Source organism: Haemaphysalis longicornis, unplaced genomic scaffold, assembly GCF_048455015.1.
Source record: "Haemaphysalis longicornis isolate Haplotype H1 unplaced genomic scaffold, Haemaphysalis longicornis Haplotype H1 scaffold_7, whole genome shotgun sequence".
NCBI classification, from domain to species: domain Eukaryota; kingdom Metazoa; phylum Arthropoda; class Arachnida; order Ixodida; family Ixodidae; genus Haemaphysalis; species Haemaphysalis longicornis.
Genome location: NW_027526422.1, coordinates 129103729 through 129124348, shown reverse-complemented (window position 1 = coordinate 129124348; position 20620 = coordinate 129103729). Strand labels below are relative to the sequence as shown.

Sequence of the window (20620 nt, the reverse complement as noted above, 5' to 3'; positions counted from 1 at the left end):
CAATAACAGTGCCGCAATTTTCATGCAGTTTACACGCCTCATGCCAGTATTTATTCGCAGGTTTCAAAATGGCCAATGCGTATCCATCGGCCTAAACGTAGCGCCCACTTTCGGTGTACCTTTTCAAGAATTTTTTGGTGAGTCCACAATTTACACAAAACAAGGCGAAAGCCAAGCTTCGCAAGCATCTACATACATATAAACCTTTGGCCTATATAAGCCGAAACGAGTCTGTAGAGTCGCTCTAATCTCTTTGGGGCAACGTCGAAGTTTCGTTGGAGTTCTGCTCTTAAAACTTAACTTTGTTATGCGTTTTACACATGAACGCGTAGGAATTTGTTCCCCTTTATAAGGTCTGAGTCAGCCTCGTCAGTCGCTCAACCGGACCGTTATTAAATTAAAAACACGGCTGGCTTACTGCTGTACTTCCAGGAACAATGGACATGCGTTGGTTAGCTTATTACAGCGACGAGAGCGAGTACAGTGTCTGTATACTTAAGACGTGGCTAATATTTGCTACGGTACCATCGCAAGTTCTTCCAGAATAATAATTCCCCATGTTCTTGGTGAGCACGAAGAAACATTCTTCCAAAAAATATAAAGCGGTAAACTTAACGCCGCAATTTACAGCGCAGTTCTTGGTTCCCGTAAAATGTTGACAGTTATGGTAGCGAATGTGGGTGCGTACTGTTTTATACAAGATAACACAAAAACAAAATTTACAGAAAGGGAAGCAGTTACACAGCTTCATGCAACTGTAAACAAGCCAGGTTAAGCAAAAGTAAAAAACGGCGCCATTTAAACAAGTCTTATTTCCTTCCCAACACTGGCATTCCCTAGAAATGTGATTTCTAATGTTTTTGTTGCGGTTTGTGAATGCTTACGTCATCAGTAGTGGACGTTTCCTTAGTATTCCTTTATTTTTTCTACGTTTCTCGAGCGCGCATTGGTCGCAAGTGTTCTAATTTTATGAACGCTCTAAAAATAGTCATATTATGTTGCCGCGCTGCCTTAAAAGCAACGAAAAAAATTATGAAAAAAGTATGGGTTCCAAATTATACAAAAAACGCAAAATCTTTTTCGAAAAGGCTGCACGGGCATAAAATTAATCCTCGTGGCTCTAAACCAAGTACGGGTACCGAAGGGCTCATATCTCTCAAAAACAAGGCCACACCACATGGGTTTTGTATGCACACGATTGAAAACATACTGAAAAAAGCCCTGAGCTCGGCAGTTTTGGGGGTGAGAGTGCAGTCTATTTTAGTGTTTTTTGTCAAAAGCGGTATTCTGCCTGCATTTAACCGCGATCCTGATTGGACAAATGTACGAAATGCGTGATGCACCAAGGCAATATAAGCTACTGCACAAGCCAATAGGCATATATTGCAGCCTTGAGTTGACTGCTGCGCTGAACATCAGGCATCAGGAACAAAATGGTTTTACTTTTCTCGCCGTACCTGCTTTGCATGCTCATGCCAATGGCTGCAAACGCCGAAGAATGCAGCCGCAGTAAGAGTCAACCATGCAACGCCTCGGCGGTGAGAATTTTGAAATAATTTGCGATACAGAACAGTTGGCTTAATAATTCAGGATTTTGGTTTGAAGGCAAAGGCAGAACATAAAACACTAAGGCGAACAGGAGCTTTTCAGTATTGCATATCATTTTTCTGAAGTTCCGCTTGCTGCCTAAACGTAAACCCTGTTGTGATAATTTCTGTTGATTGGTTCTCAGAGCATATTTTAGAAAAAGTGGGGAGAGCATAAATACCCATCATTAAAGAACTTCGGAAAAACGACCATAGTGTAAGTTCCCAACATTCCGACCTGCTCTAAAAACTTTCTGAAGCGTTCAACGATGTATTTCACATTTTGCCTTGATAAACCGTTTTTTGTTGAGTTCTTCGTCAACAGCAGCCAGAGCTCAATCAAAAAAAAATATTTTGTGCAGGCTTAGCATTCCTGTCACTTTATCGTTTAAAAAAATTCCGCGTCAAACTTGGCCTATTCACTGACAAGCACTGAATGGCCGCGAACTTAGTAAAAACTCTCCTAAAGCGATTCGCGTTTGCGAAACATTTGTTTACTCTTCCGGCTTTATAATCACTAGAATAGTTGAGAACAAATCATGAAAACACTGCGGAGAAGAGAAGCCTGACTTCTAGTTTATTTTAAAGGTACGCCCTGGAGGGCCTGAAAAAACATGAAATGGTCCGTGGTTTCTGGCGCGCCGTGCGCCGTAAGGTGCCCAAACAGGCCTAGTTCCTTATTCAGCTGTTCTGCCGACATTCCATATAGCTCAGGTGCAGTTTTCCCGCATATAGCTTTGGAGCCGTGGAACGCGGGAAATTTAAAATGATTTAGGCAAACCTTTGACGTCTTCACCTTGGGAGGAGCGCGACGCAAGAGGAACAACATGAGAGGTGAGCAGGAAAGCGAAGGGAGGCATTTATTCGCAAAAGCCGATAAAGACTATCGTCTTTTGACGACATTTGCAACGAAAGGAGCAGATACGCGGCCAATTTTTTCAAACACGAATATTCAGACAGAGGACAAACGTGACAGGGACAAGCGCTTACAACCGCTTGTCTCTGTCCCGTTCGTTCTCTGTCTGAATATTCGTGCTTGAAAATATTATAACCGACAGGAGTCAGCCAGAACAGATTTCCGAAACAACAATTGATAACCGGCTGAACCCCAGTGAGAAACGACAAATTCAGGCTTAAAATGAGCGTTTCTGAAAACATCGCCGTTGAATATTCGTGCTGTTTTGTGGTCTCAAAGGCATGATTAACGTATTTCCGTGGCTGTCACGCTAGGAACTGAGATAAATGTCGTACTCGCGGGGATGAATTATTATAAGCCTCCAAGTCAAGCATGGATGATGCTGAAGTTCCATAGGCGCACAAGGGCAGGTTAGTGCGCGGGAAAAATGCATTTATTGGTGTAAAAAGTAGCCACACGTTTAGAAGGAAACTCCACATGGCTCTCTCAAAATGCTTCGAAATTTAACAGACATTTGTGCTGCACTAAGGTGATCCTTGCTCAACCCATATGATTTCGTCGCTTGACAGAGATACCGTTGCCGCACATCTAAGGGTAAACCCCTGTTTCGCGGACACTGGAAAGCACAGAGTGCTTACAGAATCACAACTTCGACACGAATTTCCACACAGTCCGTGTAGGAATTTTGTCCGGCAGGTTGTTTCCGTTAGAAAGTAAAAACCAGGACCATCCTAGACCAAGACCACGTCAAAGACCATGATGCAAATAGATTTGGCTGCATAAGAATGACTACCAGATGGCATTCATATTTTTCTAAGTCGCTGACCACCAGAGCCGTGAGGCGATTCATTCCAAACGACTCCCGGCAGGCGTATATTGCTGAAGTATCTTGAACCAGACCAGGCGTACTAAATGGTTTTCTCTTCTTCAAATACCGCCCTAAGTATGGATCATAAGCAGGATTCCTATTTATTCCTCAACTACCACCCACATAGCCGGCTACCTACAAAAGCCGGCACCACTTTGCAACCAGTTAGTACGCCCAGCTTACATTTGAAGCAACTGCAGGCGTCATTTGCTGCTTTTATCACAGCTGTGTAGAGGGTACCTGTCTCCCTATAATAGAGCGGATGTGTCTCACTTCCGCCTGGTGCTACGTGCCACTTTCGGTTGCTAACACTATGCGTGCTGGAAGATGCATCCGATGCAGGGTTTGAGCAATATTTATATATTAAAAATGGATACAAAAAAGGCGAAAAAAGGCATCTGGATCCGAAGCTGAGAGCTAATTCCGATTCATAAAAAAAACGTGCATCACAAAAAAAAACACTACAGTCGTCTCCCGTTATTAGGAAATTAACCAAGATCTCTAAACGCTATTAATTACCCGAACTTCCAATTAAACAAAAACCATAAGAATATCAGTGTCGATATCAATATCAAGAACCACAACAAGTCTCCCTCGTTGATTTCGTTCGGAACCTCGAATATCATAGGCAAATAGAACGTACGACACGGTTGTCTCGACGGGTGAGACTTATTGCTGAAATCGATACCCGATGGGTCCGCCGCAAGAAATGCTCATACGGCGCTCTCATCAACTAAACTAAACATTTAAACTAAGCAGAGAGAAGCAGAGGAACTAACTAGGCAGACGAACTAACTAAGCAGAGCAACTAAACAGAGAGAAATGTGCACGCTTGCGAGAGTCTCAGCTGGCATCGCGCTTTATCAACGCTGCGCTGCCTCATTTGCGATGGCGCATACATCAATTCGAACACTACTCTTTTTGTACTTTAATATTTTGAAATTTATAAAAAAATCACTGTCACATCGATGCTTTTTTATTCGAAATAACTTCCAACAAGCGATATAACGGGCTTCAGCTTCGCATTACGGAGCAGTTTCTTCAATTGCACTGCATGTGGAAATGCCGGAATAAGCAAATCACCTCAATTACCCGAAAATTCCAATTAGGCGACTTTCAATAATGAAGGCCCGTCTGCATATCCCACTAAACTGACGGAGAGAACCAATACGTAAACTTATAACCTGAAATATTGATGTTAAAGACCACCATAAAATCCAAGTCAATGACCATTACGAACTATTTGAGATTGCGTAACCCTTCTTTGGTAAATTTTTATTCAACATGTGAAAAAAGTTTACTTTGGCAGCATTACGTGCGCCGCGTGTATATTAGACCATATGGGTTTTATATTTCATTATACTGCCTTTTGAAGTCTAATAATGAATAAAGTGTGAGTGTTCTGAACTTTTTACCATGAGATATGATTTTTATCAGGAATAAGCATTAAGTATTTGTACTGATATAATTCTGACCTGTCTATACTGTAAAAGTTTTATTGTGTCCAAATAAGTTAGATGAGCGCGCTTCCAACGATTCATGTAGTGGGATATCTAGCTAATACACGTACAAAAATGAATAAATGGTACACGTGCGCATCAAATAATTCATGGCATTTCCATTGCATGAAATATTAGAACTCCCTTTCTTCCTAAGAGATTCAAATATGCTGTTTCTTTTAAAATATTAATCTGAAATAGCACCAAAGTGGGCGATATGGGAACCGCACTCAGTATTGTCGCACATTATATAAAGAAAACAAGCAGCTTCGTATGCAGTTAAAGCGACACTGAAGTGATTTGTAAACATTGCGGGATTTACTGGCGCAAATTGTAGACAGGAGTCTCTGGACCATGTTTTAACCACTCTCGCTGCGTTTACGCGAAATTATTCAGTACAAAAATGGATGCGAAAATGCTGCGCTCTTTTCCGCATCCTCCTTGCCCATTTCCTATGATGTTTCGTATGACGTCAAAACAAGGTGGCTTTGCCTGACTGAGCTATTGTACAGCTGGCCGACCACCCGACAGAATCAGTCGGCCCAACGTTTATTCGGCCAGCGTCCGAGGGGTCATCGAAATTCGTTCGCACAGTTGAAACTAAGCCACAGCTATTTTGCAAGTGGCCAGTTTGACTCCTTGTTAGAACATGTTGTTTCGTAAGTTGATTTTTTTTGGCAATGTTTTCTGTAGTGGATAATGCAAGCCCCGCCGTTTGTGGGGCTAACCTCTTCAGTGTTCATTAAAGTTTTCTCTCTCTCTCTCTCTCTCGACGAGCGAGTTCACAGAACCCGCAGACAGACACTGACGCGCTAGCGAGTTATCGTTGGCGTGGTTTTGCCAGAATCACCGACTGCTTGCTGCCCAGTCCCGAATCAGCAGACCTTTGGCGTGGTGCGAGCAAGCCTCTTTAGATACAGGCACGGGCCAGGCAAGCTACAAAGATGGGGGAAAAACGCATCACAGTTGAGCGTCCACGGTGACGCGGAGGGCGTTAATCCACTGCGTACGCCTCCGCTAGTGATTGTTACGATTCCAAGCCGTGCTGGTAGGCTTATATGAGGTATTTTACAGCCCACAACATCGCAGAAGCGCAGTAAGTCAATTACTGAGGTATCGAGAATGCCAATCTAGCAGTAACGCCTGATGGCAAGCATGTAGCTCCACAGAACCGAAAGCGAAACTAGTCTGAATTCTAAACTTACACATAGTCCCATCACGTAGCACTTCGTACTGACGTCAGTGCTGTTAGTTGGTGCGGCCACAGCAATTCGCGCATGGTAGTTTTTATTCTTTCAGACTCCATAAAATAAACAGCTCCCATCGTTCAAATTAACGATGAAAAGTGTGTTTATTTGAGCCAGTATACCCAGTGCAACCCAAAACAGGAGTTGACAACTTCACTTGCGTGTCCCTTCAGTGTGACGCACCAAACATTGTCACTTTTTGGCCTGCTTTCTTGTATTTGCATTACTTTTAGGCGTACTTAAAAATGTTCATGTTGTGACAATAATCAAATCCCCCTATTCCCTTATTTTATTTTGATAGATCGCTCTTTTACAAGTGTTGCTTATTTGATGCGGGGACATTGGCCTTTTTTTTCCTTTTGCCATCAAAGCTACCACCAACGCACCTTTTAGGGCACCATTTCTACAACACCTGTTGTAATATGGTTAGCTCAAAATGACCGATGTATACTTAAAACGATTTTTTTTTGTTTCTTATTTATGACAGTAATCAAAGTACTCATAGAAATCCCTGTTCATTTTTGAAGCCATTTTTAGAAACAGCGCTTTAATTGTGGCTGGTCGTAATTAAGCCTGCGTTTGTAAATAGTTCGCTGAACCCATACCAAGGAATATAAAAACGATTTCATGCTCTGCTTGCCTTCAGCTGGACGCGGCCTCCCAAAGCGCTTACCTTGCAGCTTCGACGTCAAATTTGACCCTGGGACTGTGCATTCATTTGGTACACAACGGAAATGGAATGAGCACCAGCACTTACAAGTTTGAGAACGGGACACAAGCGTAAGAATTTTGATGCATTGTGTTGTTTTAACGTCGCGCACTAGGTTACAATAAATAGTTAGACAGCGTCTTATATTAAGCCCCAATTGGTCAAATGCAGGTGACAAAGTAGAATACTCCACATTTCATTAATAATATTTAGTTTTAGGGACGGTCCTACAAAAGAAGAAAATAAAAACCGTTCCGACCTCGTCAAAATAAAAATACTCACTCTGTTTTACCGTATTTATTTCTTTGTATTTTCCCTGACTTCAAAATGCAAGAAACTGCGACAACTTTAAAAACCTATACGTTACCTCAAGAAATAAATCGTTAAATTTTGGCCGAGAATAGGTACTAGCTTACTAGAGAAGTACAAAAAGAAACCATAGTACATGAAAATGGGGTCCAATAGGTAACAAACCACGCCCGCTTGTCTGAAAGTTTTTTTATGTTTTTTAAGACTCCCTTTACTGCATTATTAAGGGCACCGCCGAAGAGCGACTCACGTTCCCCTGCACGCTGTGAAACTGGAAAAAAAAGAAAAAAAATCCCTTGTAGCACCGAAGTGCTTCGAAGACGAAAGAAGTCTGCCTAATATATTAACAACTCGTTTGCGACTACATCGTACTGGCACATCTTTTCTGGCTTTAGTTTCTCTGCCTTTTGGCGCCAATTACGTCGAATAGTTTTTAAGCTCCAAAACAACCATAAAAATATGACATATGTAAGCAATTATGTATTGTCTACTTAGACACCCACACAATTGATTGCAACCTTCTGGTTGTGCAGACGTGCTTGTGACCACAAACCTTCTTTTCCTCCATTCAGATACGAAGAAACCACGCAAAGTGTGTTTACAGATGTCCCCGATGTGGTGAATGTCACTTTCGGCAGTGGTAAGTGAAGCTGCATTTCAGCGAACTTGTACAATGGTCTGAGACATTCACGCAGCTTATAATTCCTAATCATTTCATGCTGCGCAATGTCCACAAGAACGCATAGTAGAGCTCCGTATTGCGAGACACACACCAGGGCTGGTCAGATAAGTTTACGCATAATATCTTAATACCTGACAGGAAAAACACCACGTGTATGTTATCCACGCCCGGAAAAAAGGGGTCACTGCAGCAGTATTGAACAACTATCGAGGAGGAGTGGCCGCCATGTTGCGAATAATAATTAGAAAACATTTTCGCGTCCACTGTAGGAAATACTTGTTGGTTTTTTTATGGCGCAGCATCGCTTTTAGACATTGAATTAATACTACGTGGTTTATCAGTGCTGCTCAACCTCCAGATCTCGACTATATTTTATGCACTGTCGTGGTTTTATCAAAGATACAGCACGCACACTGGTGCGTTGTGGGTTAGGCTGAACAGTAGGCGCAGCCATAGCCTCAGTTCCCGAGGCAAAATTGTAACATCGTAATTGTAAATTTGTAACAATATTGTAACATGCACAATTGCAACATTGCACAATTGTCATTCCTGTAATATTTTCGGTTGTCTGTGCCACCGCGGTCAAAATGAGGCTGAGCTGGTGTTAGCTGGAAGTTACCTACGCAAGACGAGGCCACTACCGTGTTCGGAAGGTTTTTTATGATGTGGCGGCTGTTTCGGCAATAATATCGTCCACTTGGTCATAGCTCCTGAACACCACGAGTTTGAACGCGTGCTAAGCTATATCTTACAAAACGCGTCTTAGTTTGCTTCCTTCATGCATCTGTCAGCCAACTTTATGGCAAAGGCAGAGTAGGTCCTCAACATACGTGACGTAGGTCTCAGTGGGACTTTGCATGCAGAAAGCGAGGTCGTCATTTGCAGCTAGCTGCCTACTCGCGGATGTCGCGAACAAACCTTTCGGCCCTTTCTTGGAAACTTCTCACTTCCTGGGGCGTTTTTCGTGCGTCTGTAACCACAATTTGGCAGTACCTCTAAAGTAGAAAAACAGATTTCTAAACATGAGTGCTGGTTTCCTCGTTTGGGATAGAATGATGAATTGTTATGGCGGTAGTAGGCGCTGGGTCCTCTCTGCGAATCGAGAGAAATTATGCGGTCGCTGCGAAGCTCCGTCTTTGTGAAAGGTGCAGCACCTCACCACGAGATGTTACAAGGTGAGGATGCCGTATAAAAATGTGTTTGCCGTATTTACAAGCGAAGTGACTCGGTTCCGCTAGCACACACACAGGAATGCGCAACAATAACACCTCATCGTCTTCCTCTAGCAAAACTGGTAGCAGAATTTATTATCTTGTATAAACTGTGGCAAATCCCCCTTAACCACATTGCTCCCGAGTTTGCTTGTGGGTGCCTCGTGTGAACATGAATGTATGAAAGCAAACAAACTAGTGTTTGACTTGAAATGGTTTCGCTCTTACAATCCAGACCATGAAACCTTCACAGCCCGAGCTTGGTTATCTGGCAGAGAAAAAAAAGACATTTCTTAACACCATCGTCCCGGCGCTTTTCGCAATGCTGAGCAGTGGAAAGGATAAGTACTCCAGATGAACACAATAAGCATGGTACTACTGCTGCAACTACTGCAAACTACTGCAAGTAGGCTTTTCAAATACTGCCACCGTTTGGCGGCAAGCCTACATATCTGCAATATTTTTGCGCAAGGCAAAACCTTTTCCAATGTTCCCGGGGTTTAACATATTGCTTGTATCACAGGCAAACCAACAAATATTTTGCCGGGGGAGCCCCTAATACGAGGCGGCATTATTAAGCGAGTAAGAATTTTCTTGTACTCGCAACGAAGTAACCCGTTTGTAAAGCTCCAAGTGGCAAGTGTCTCTTGCACAAGAAAATGCTCTAATAAAAATAACAATCTTGAAACAACAAGGTTCGTAGTCAAGAAAGATTTGTGGTATTAGGGCCCAACGCGTGTCATTTTGGTTTGAAAACCCGCATCTCACCAATTAGACCACTGGCTTATTTGGGTAAGGCGCGTGAAAGAGGTTGGTGTCTGCCGCATTTAACGATCGTGGCAACGCGGTGACGCACGTGGTCAAGGGAGAAGAAGGATCATCTAAAAAAACGACCTTGCGATAGGATTCTCAATTTTTAGCTAAGAGTGTTCAGGAATCCTGCGGTAATGCCAAGCAGGCTATGGCCATCGTTTTCAAGCTAGAGAAGAAACACGGTAAGGTAGTGCATGCCTATGCTCCAAAGTTTAATTACGAGAATGAAGCTCTTGATAGTCCCTGTAAGATGTCGAAAAGACAATGGGTAAGTGAAACGCGGGGCACGCTCTAATTCTACAAGAATTTGTGGCGAGATAGCTAGGCGACCGGCAGCAGATGATTCCGCAACGTGAAACTGAAAATGGTAGTCGGAATCGCCGAGGTGATCCGCTTGCTGCATTCCCGAAAAGAAATGCCATCAGGGCGTTGAATGCATTTATCTGCAAACGAAGGAATATAACATGCACATAAAAGCCCCAAGAGCCGAAAAATTCAGTGCCTTTTCACTCTGACGAAGGATGATCACCGTAGCTGCATGCAGTCTAAGGAGTGCACTATACCTAACACATTTGTTTGGAACTTGCGATTGAGCACGCTTTCTAAATACATAGATTAAATAAACTTGAAAGAAATAGAGTTTATTCTAGTAAGAGAATATGAGGCTGTCCATTTCGCTGCGCGTCATAGGCATCTTACTGCCTGCGTAACACACCAGTTCAAACCGCTCCACCATGGTCTGTCCTGCGTTTGTATGTAAGGTTTGTGTGTATTTTCAAAAAAGTTTTATGTAAACAACTCGAGTTGCTGGGTGCGCTTTGCGCCTATGTATCCATACGCGCTTTATTCAAAAATCGAGCACATACAGCTTCGCCGTGAAAATCAAAGCGAGTTCATTCCAAGTCCTATTAGAGCTTTTGTGTGGGATGGTAATGTGCTACGCATTGTGAAAAGCAGTCATCCCAGGATGACGATGACCAAAGCAAACTCAAATCTCGAACGGATAAACACTAGTAAAAACGTCCGAAATTTCGAGCTAGTAAAGGATACAGGGAAGGAATACAGAATAATAATTCGGAAAAAATTCGCGATAGCAACTGAAACAGGAGAGGGCGGGACTGGCATGGACCTACATAATTCCACCGTAGGGAAACGAAGACATGGGAAAACTGCTAACGATCAATGTAACGAATGGTTTAAACAGAAAACGCTATGTAAAATGGAATGAAAAAAGACGGAGAAGCAAATCGACTTTACGAAGTTGCACACATTTTATTACGAGGAGAAAGCCAGGTTACTAACATTGCATTTTACAGCGTCAGTAGTAGTCAACAAACATTAATGAAGAGCTTGACGGTAAACATAAAGAAGGAAGCCGTTCACAAAGTTACCAGCCCAGCCTTAAAAAGCGAAACGGGTGAAATAACGAATATCGTAGAGGAGATTTCGAAAGTAGCAAAAAGGTTCCATTTAGATTTGTACACTCAGTAAGCAATAGTGAAGGACCTAACGTGGTGCCTAATGGTCCACTACTAACTAGGGAAGACGTTAGAAAGGCAGTCGAGGATATGAAAAGAAGGACTGCTGCATGAGACGGCCGAATAGTCCGTGATACGTAAGTGGTATAGCAATCGCTCTTTGAAAGCTTGCGAAATTTCCGGCAGGTTTGAGCACTAAAATGAGCCCCAAGAATAGGATATTTCTTATCTAATTATAATTACAAGAACAGTTATGCGCATCAAAAATTTTAACATGCCTTTCTGTTGAATAGAAGTTGTTTTTCAAGCTGATTATAAACCGTAGAAACTCCTCCTGACATGAACAACTGAAAAAACCGGATATTTAGAAAACATTATTACCAAAGAACTCCAACTCCTACTATCGACCAGGCAATTTATAACTTGGTAGGGTAGAATAAACCATTTTATATTTTATATACTTGGTACAAAAAGCGTTTGACTCAGGAAATACTACCGCAGTAAAAAAAGCATAGAGACGTTGAAGTTGAGGCCTTGACAGGCCTCTTGTACGACATGCAATGGCTTTAACGAAACACAACAGTCTTTCATAAAGAAAGTGAAATATTCCCTCTCTAAAAGGTCTCAAACAATGAACTACTCTCACCCCGTAAATATTCGCAAACACTTTCGATTTAAACGCACAAAACCAGTCGTGCAAGTAAGTAGACGAGAGTAAGAACAAAATATTTTCGCCACTTGGATGGCACTGCTTTGCTGAGTGCTCGGGAAGGAGATCCCCCAAGAATCATTAAATCCTGCAGTCGAAAAGCTCTAATGGAGGGTTGACTACAATTATAAACACATACAAATTTATGCCACGCAGAAGTACAAAATGCCCCCCTCCCCTCTTCAATGTAACTAAATAAATGCATGGAGAAATGGATTGCATGGAAAGTCAGTCAGCTTGAAAACCACAGAAATGTCAATCAGGCCTAAAACTAGGGTTTGCAGCAATGCACATTGGAGCCCCACACATTTAACGAGCAGTAGGCTATATATGTTACCGTGAAGAATGCTATACACTCAATCCGCAAATTGGGTTATTATTTACTGGGCTGACACTTTGGGACGTAGCGAGCACCTAAAAACCTAATAAAATATTATCTCAGCACAACGAGTCACTAAAAGACTAATGAAGGAATTCATTAGTTCCTAATGAAGGAAGAAAAGAAAAAACACGTAGTAAATTACAGAGCAATTTCCAGTAGAAAACTTCTTAGCGGTACTTATGAGGAAGAACGTACGTTACGTACGGCAGGGCATGCAGTGCGTGGCAACAGAATTTCTCCCGATGTATGGCACTAGGCAATGGGAATATAGATGACTGAATGCTGGGATCAGAAAATATGGATCAGGGGCAAAGAAAGAGAAAAATTAAGTGCCCGAAAGACGACGTCCGTGGACTCGTTTAGAAGAGGCCTCCGTCCTTCATTGTACGTTCCTTGTATGATGATGATGATGTTGTTTTTTTTTTGCTTTTTTGTTGTGTACCACACGTCTACAGCACTTCTAATTGGTGTTAAAAACCACTTGCTGCTTCTGAAAAATTACGATACGTTTAACTGGGTCACATTATAGAATACATCCGGCAACAACCCCGGGGAATTTCTGAGCAGAAGCTGGCTATTGCGAAAACTATACGCATTTTACTGTTTCTGCTTTGTGCCCAACGCTGCTGCTCACAGCAGCTAAGCCAACTGAGCCTACACTCATTTTGTACTCCACGTTCATTCTTTCAGACCCGAACACTACTTACCAAGCCATGGTTCCGTATGCTGACTACGATGCCTGCTTTGTTGGAAAGTTCGAAACTGAATTCTTAGGTAAGCAAAATTTATAGTTTAAAACAAGGGGTGTTGCACTTCCACTGTTTTGGATACGGGTGTGATTTGTTGGCAAATTTCAGGTCTAATAGAAAAATGCAGTATTGAAGCAAAACGCTCAGACATTTGCAGGTTGCGCTGGAGTGGTTTGTGACATAAACCTACTTCAGTACTTTAGTAATTTCGAAAGTCGGGTGTGCCACTATTGATGCATTTTGGCAGCACAATAGGATACTGGACACGAAAAGAGGACAGCAAAAACGGTTATTGGTATCCGAAACGTGTATTCGACAGAACGCACTAAAACTTGCTATGACCAGCATGATAATGTTGTGAGTACGCTTATTTCACTCCATCAGGGCTCAACGGAGCAAGCAATGGGAGCGGGGGTAGTTAAAGGCCAACTGCACTCAAATTTCATCTCTGCGAAATTTAGTTTGAACTTACAGAACCTACCACTAAACAAACTAGGACACGGCTGGTGGCCCCGCTAAATGCGTAGTTAAATAGAACGTTTAAAATAGCTCTCTCGCAGAGGATGCTGCACCTGCCGCGAACACGCAAACAGCCATGCAAACAGCCATGAAGCGGAAGTAACATTTTTTCTACGGCAAGCCAGGAGAACCGGTCGAGCTCCACTGGGCGCTTCTCTTAAGGCCCAACCACACGCACACGTAAAACCGACGTACTCGCGCAACGACGTAAATCGGCGTAAGCGGGTAAGGAACCGGTGTACTCCTGCGTACGCCGCATGCAGTGCTACGCGCTTGTTACGCCCAAGTCAGAGGTCGCCAGACATCGACGCAAACGTTCGGGCGCATGGTGTTGGCGTAGACCTCTAACGGCGATGTTATCTGGCGGTCAAGACGCATAACAAGATATCAAATTGATAAATAAGCTAAGAATACTTTTAATTATGCGATAAAACGGAGTAGTTTGTAGAATACAAAGAGCAAACAACCGGTTAAAACACGCGAAACAATCAGATTCTAAGGGAGCAAGGGCTTTTACGCAAATGCAGCGGAGGGTTTTGTGCCTGCCAAGTATGCATACTAATCCTTTGCGTTTTTAATTGTCCCAAGAACTGTTTTAGTTGTTTCTGTATTAAATATACGTACTTTTGCGAGAATAGGCATTATTTTTTTTTTTAGTTAAACTGTAGTTGAACTGGTCGCCACAAAGCTGAGCCTGCAGTAGTCGAGCCACACTGCGCGGCGCTTGATTTACGCGCGCGTTGCGCCGATATGTGGTTAGTCGCCCTCTCCGACGTCGTCGGTCGGCGTAAAGGCAGCGGCGTATGTCGCCGCAGGCGTACGTCGTGGCGCGAGTACGTCGATTTTACGCGTGCATGTGGTTAGGACATTATGGCTGCTTCTCCTTAGCTGCGTTAAGTGAAGGTATGCTCCGGCCGGCCGGCCGCGTACGGCCGCTAGCTTGGCGGCTCGAACAACACTTCAGCCTGGCCGTAATGGCTACGCTCTTCTGTGTTCCGGTTTCCAAATCTGTGATTTTTGATGGTTCTTTGTGTCGCGCATGCGCGTATTAAGGCTGGCATAATTTGTATGTTGCTGCATTTTAAGCAGGCTGTGCAAAAATAACGTATAAAAGAGGTGAAAATTTTGAGTGAAGCTAACTTTTAAGGCGAGAAAACCAGGTTAATGTGAGGTAGACATGGCCACATAGCCATCAATGATAGTGCAGCGCCCGTATTGCCGTAAATGCAGTTCTGTTACTAACACACATTGCCCTCACTGGCGCTGTATTCTGTGGAATGCCCATACGAAGTCATCAAGGCCTTTCGAGGCCATTGCGTCAGCGCACGCAGAGATTGTACCCTTTTCTGTTAGAGTGCGTTGGCAGGCGTAAAACGCCGCCTCTAACTGTACCTTCGGTAACACTGCAGCCATCTACACCCTGTCGAGCCAACAGGACAAAGAGGGCCAAATACCAGTTCGTTGGGCTTGCGCTTGAGTGGCAGGTATTCCTTGTAAGCAGTTTGTGTTGTTCCCAGGACCCCTTAGCAGAAAGGCAAGTGAGGACGGCGCCGAGAAATTATGCGCCAGGATGTCAACCCGTTCACTCCCGTCAATGTTGCACGGTCACGAGAAAACACGACTGATGACACTCGGTTATGAGGGTTGTGCATAATTGGGACCACAGGTGCCATCTAGGCGCCCTGTTTGAGACAGTGTATCGCTCTCTTAGAGTACATGTATGTAGCCAAGATATGAATGGGAAGCAAATTTATAGGGTATGGCGTCGTTCATGCAATTCCAATACTTTTGTGGTGTGGTCGCAAATATCTAAGGCGGACTGTTTTCCTAGAATAGGTGGCTAGGATTGTTCCAAACTGTGACGTCATAGGTTTCTGTAAACACACCACTGGCATATAAGACGCAGATACCGTTCAGAACTGAGTCACTTAGGCGGGGTGTGAGCTGACGTCTCCCGCCATCACCGTCAGGATATTGTGGAGGTGTTATTTCTTGTTGGAGGGAGTTTTCGTACACCTTCGCTCTGGAAGGGCATTATCAGTGCCCTTATAAGCCAAGTGGTCTGACTTGTATGCTGACACAGGAGGTGACTGCTTATGAGGCGTCAATATTTTCACAGTCACGCCTATATGTGTTGTCTGAAAACCTCATCAGATGTCTGAAGTCCGCATTTCGTTTGGAGCGTTGGTGCTGGCGTTGTGCGAGGGACACGGCTGACAGCACCATGACTTCCAATACACAGCTTCCAGTTTTCCATGTCTCGCGACAGTGAGGTGTTTAAACTAAGACGCACAAGCCTAACGGCTTTGGTGCACCACCCATACAAAACATCCAGTCTCCACCATGTTTGCACCACCAAGTTTTGTTGCACTGTGGCATATTACGCGGATTGTATTTGTCATAAATTCCGTGACTCATTTGAAAAATGCTTTAAGGGACCAAAGGAATAATTGGTGTGCAGCTATGCTGTATCTACCAGAAGATGTGTGCCTAGCCCAGTAGGTGGCATTTACACACTGAGCTTCGTCCTGCCAGCTTAGCTAGTTTGACTGTTGTGGTTTGTTGTGTCGGCGGAGGCAATGGTACCGAACTCAAAAGAAAATGCTGAGAGCATTTTTATGGCATCCTGCAGTGCCGTATAGTGCTTCACAACGTTCTTATCACTCGAGCACCCGTGACATCATCCCCTTATATGAGGACGCGCGTATGTTGCACAGCTAACTGGATAAATGCCTGCTGAGTATGCGACCAAAGCACAGCTGCCTGGGAGAGACCTGGAACAGAAGTTGAAAAACGGCTACTGAATTTTGTACATCGTACATTGTACATTGTACATCGAGCGTGCGGTCGCTTAAGCTGTGCGTACGAAATAATTCCAACCAACTGAAAGGGCTCATTTCAGCACAGCCGGAACGATACTGTCATGGGATACATTATCATACGCCTCAGAAATATCAGCTGCCAGACTTATGCGATTTGTGAGAATCTGGGGGAAGGCTCATATTTCGTGGCATAATAACGGTCTCGGGTTCGGGGGCCACGCAGAATTAAGACAAAAACACGTAAAAACGTGAAAACGCAACACACAGAGCCGCACTCGTCAAAAGGCGTGATCAAAATGTCCGCGGACATATAAACAGCAGATGACTTGGAAATGCGGAAGTTTCATTGTATAGGGAACGCCCTTTGGGAAAGGCCTTCGTCCTGCACTGGACACAAGCACGCTGCTGCTGCGGCTGCGGCTGCTTGTGATGATGATGGTGGTGGTGATAGTGGTGGTGGTGACCATCATGATGTTTATTAGGGCTCATTGTTTTTCTCTACGAGTAGGGTTCTTCCGTTTGGCTGCATTCTTCTGTTTGAGTAGTAGTGGCTTATAAAACTGAGTGTTTATATGGTAAATCAGATAGAAAAATCGTACGAAAAATAACAACAACACACTAAGACATAAGGCAAAGCAGGGGGACAAAAACTGACATGCTATCTTATATTGAAATGTGGGCCCCATCAACGTGTTCTGATTATAGAGAATATATATTTAAGTGGTCCCTCCAGTCACTTCATAGAGGCTGGGCATGCGACTGCCTTGAATGTCCTTTAAACATGCTAATGAGAAATAACTTTCGATTCTCCGTTTGTGTTACTATACTTGTGGAAAATTTCTGCAGAGGTTACAAATTTTACACAACTTCTATTCTGCTTATGCTAACGGAGACCATACCTCGCATAGATTTATTTCGCGCAAGGCTTGCAAGTGTCTCACTTTTTTTTTTGCTGTTTTGGTGCCTCACAAAGAAGCGACCCAACTAAAATATGTCCGCGCGGTGAAGCTTCTAACGTCTTTGTGTTGTGAGGCCAAGCCAATTTTATTTGCTGTACTATTCGTACATCTTACACATCCGAAAACTTCGAACGCTTAGCTGCGCTGCGAATTGAATCGACAACTAAGCATCGTTTGCGAGGTTTTGATCGTTCGAATACTCGCAAGCCTACACTTGTATGGCTTTTGCAGCAATGTAGTAGATTCGCACATTGGCTCTCGAGGGTAATGGAGTATGAAAAATGTTGTGAAACCTATTCCTGTCCATGCAGGATGCCGCCTATTCATCTTCGATAACGCAACGAGCGACCAGATCACAGAATGCATGGAAGGTTTCAGTGAGGCCTGTCCAGGAACTGTCTACGACACCTGGAACGAAGACTTGTGCACCTAAGCACAAAGTCCCATCAAGGCTTGGAGCTGTCTATGCCGCTTTTGTGTCACGTAAAGAGCACTGCGGTATTAGGAGACCCCCCGAAGTTTTCTTTACCCGCGCACACTATTGAGCTCTGCCATCGTCGTTCCAGATTTCCTTACCTACCTTTTATTCTCCACTAGAAACATGTAACGTTCTCAAACAAGCTCAGAAGCACGGTGGCCAAATATTGGCACCTTTTTTTAGGCTGCCGCCTTAGCCAACAAAAGGCTTTACCAAAGTTTGCGGCTAAGCAGGTTTTACATCTCAGCGTATTTGTTTGCGCCATTCGGCTCCCAAAAGGCAATCTAGAGGATAACGTTTTCACATATGTACACTTTAGAGATATCTAGCCTCCTGCCTGCACTTTTTCTGGCATTCGGAGGACGGGAAGTGTTCTATACTTACGTTACTCCACTTTCAAACAAGCTCAAAAAACATCTGTGGCTGCGATACCTCTACTTTTGTTGTCAAAATAAATTATTATTTTTATTTATTCAACTAGACAGCCCCATAACTCCTGTAAAACGTCTTCCTTAGAATTTCTTGTAGCGGTCGCTTGAAAACTAACTTTTGTTGTTTTTGCCCCTGTAACCTGTTACTCTTTCTGCAGTCTCGCTTTCAACAGTGAGGGCCGACTTTACCCGTGACCGTAAAGCTTTAGTCACGGTGCCTCTTTTGCCAATAGTATTTTCGTGCTTATCGAACAATAGCGCAACACCTATCTGGAGTAAATATATGACCCCTACGGCAACCGCCGGCCACCCGCACAAGAAGACCTTAACAACGAAAATAGAGCGCCAATTACGGCATCCAAAAGCAATACTTGAGTCCAGTGCAAGTGGACATGAAACACTTCCCAGCGTTCTCGTTATGCTGGCTCTATTTCCCTTGAGACTCTATTTCCCTGCAAGTGCCGCTCACAAAAAATTATTATTTCATACACTTACTTCTTCAATAATAATTTCCCCGTTTTATCTCTCTTCTGGAATTTTATATTCAAAGACTGGTCGCTAGTGTTTATTGCGTTTTTTAGAGTTGTTGCATTCTTGTATGTTGCTTTACAAGCATTTTTACGCAAGTTTTCAGCAATAAACTGCATATGCTACTGTTGCTGGGGCATGCATGCGTGTTTTCTCTGCGAGTAGGTTGTTTTGGAATATCAATGTTATATGCCTCATTGGGAGGTTCATATCGTATGACCCCGGTGTAACTACGAATGGGGCAAAACGCAAATGAACCAACGAAGGACTGAAGTGAACCCAAACATGACAGATGTGTATAGCAGATAATGAACGATTGACAAAGATAATTCATCTTTGATTAGTGGTTCATAGCATGCATTTGTTAGGTGGTGTTAAGGCAGGGGAGAGGAATACCGGGAAGTGTTCAGGGACGGGCAAGGCACAAAAAGGAGTTCACGCAGTTTTCAAATAGGACGGTGCCTTTGCTACCTGCGAGTAGCACCTAAATTTGGTGGGATTGTTAATTACGGGCTGTTTGATAACGCAGCCTATAGCGTAATGCGGGCAGTTCCTGTGCGCCCTTTATTACGCGCCGAGAGCATGGACGAACCACTCAAAATGAGTTGAGCTATGAGTTCTTTGTGTCATGAGTGTGTGGAAGGCGCATGGTTTGCCCGAAGGACCATGTCGGCGTCATGAATGCCCTTGTAATGAAGCGCACAAAGCTTGGTGTAGAAGCTTAAAGACACCAACCAATTGAGTAAACATAAAAAGACGTTTCGACTTCCCACAAGAAAGCCATTCACAAGAAACTGGTTGTATTCTTTTGCCTTCTTAACGCGAACAAGGCTTCAGTGTGAGAGATGAAATGTCCCTTTTAGTTTTTGTTGTTTTGTTGTTTATTCGTGGATCGGCGCCTTTTAACCTGTTTAATGTACCTACCCAACCAGACGTGCATTCGCCGAACCCTCTACACCAAAGCTTGGTGATTTATGATACTGAACAGGTGAAGGCAATAATTGTTTTTGTAAGGATGTGGTTGTAGAAAGAACCTTGAAGCTCACTGAGTGTTAGGAGTGCGGCTGCATCGATGGCCTACCTCATTCGAAAGGTTTTTTATGCTTTCAGGTACAGAATCAAGGGTCCTAAAAACCCGTCTGCAGAACTGCCCTGAACCCCGCAGCACTTGAAGTACAGTTGCATTCTCCAAACTTCTTTGTCGATTGTTTGCAAAACGTCGAATTCTGCAGCTTTGCCAAATAATTTGCATGCTACTCAGATTATTAGACGTTTCCTTGTATTAAAAGACATATTCCTATGTCATATTGTGCTGCCTCCAGAAAAGCACAAAGGCAATCTTTAAACTTACTTGCTGCTCTTAAAACCACTTATTCTGAGTTTTGCGAATTACCATTGCGTATTCATTTCTGTGATAGGCACGGCAATGTGCGGTAGATATTTTGTAGGTTTGTTTCTGCTGACGGGCGAGGGGTGTAGAACTAAAACAAAGCAATTCAGTTGCTAAACCTCGTGAGAGTCAACAATCATAACAGCTTTTGCCTATAACAGACGTGAGGAATTGTGGAATTCGAATGGTCACACTTATTTTTTTTTCTTACGGGGATTGGGGTTATTTGTAAGTTCTCATTTGAAAGGCATGCTTGCTGCGCGCTTACACCTTGAACTAGGTATGCTTTCACTTCACTTAAAAGCAGTGACTGTACCAGTCCTGTGCGAGTCCCG

The 20620-nt window shown here is 43.5% G+C and overlaps 2 protein-coding genes across 3 annotated transcripts in view; one reads left to right on the top strand and one right to left on the bottom strand.

The window, feature by feature from the left end:
* LOC144146967 (uncharacterized) overlaps positions 1-20620 on the bottom strand; it is a 494123-nt gene that overhangs the window by 308570 nt on the left and 164933 nt on the right. The window lies entirely within an intron of this gene.
* Positions 1386-19020, top strand: LOC144146970 (uncharacterized). Its single transcript, XM_077678959.1, has 5 exons — positions 1386-1538; positions 6763-6896; positions 7707-7774; positions 13100-13183; positions 17770-19020. The coding sequence occupies exons 1-5, from the start codon at positions 1434-1436 to the stop codon at positions 17889-17891; spliced, it is 513 nt and encodes a 170-aa protein (XP_077535085.1). The 5' UTR covers positions 1386-1433; the 3' UTR covers positions 17892-19020.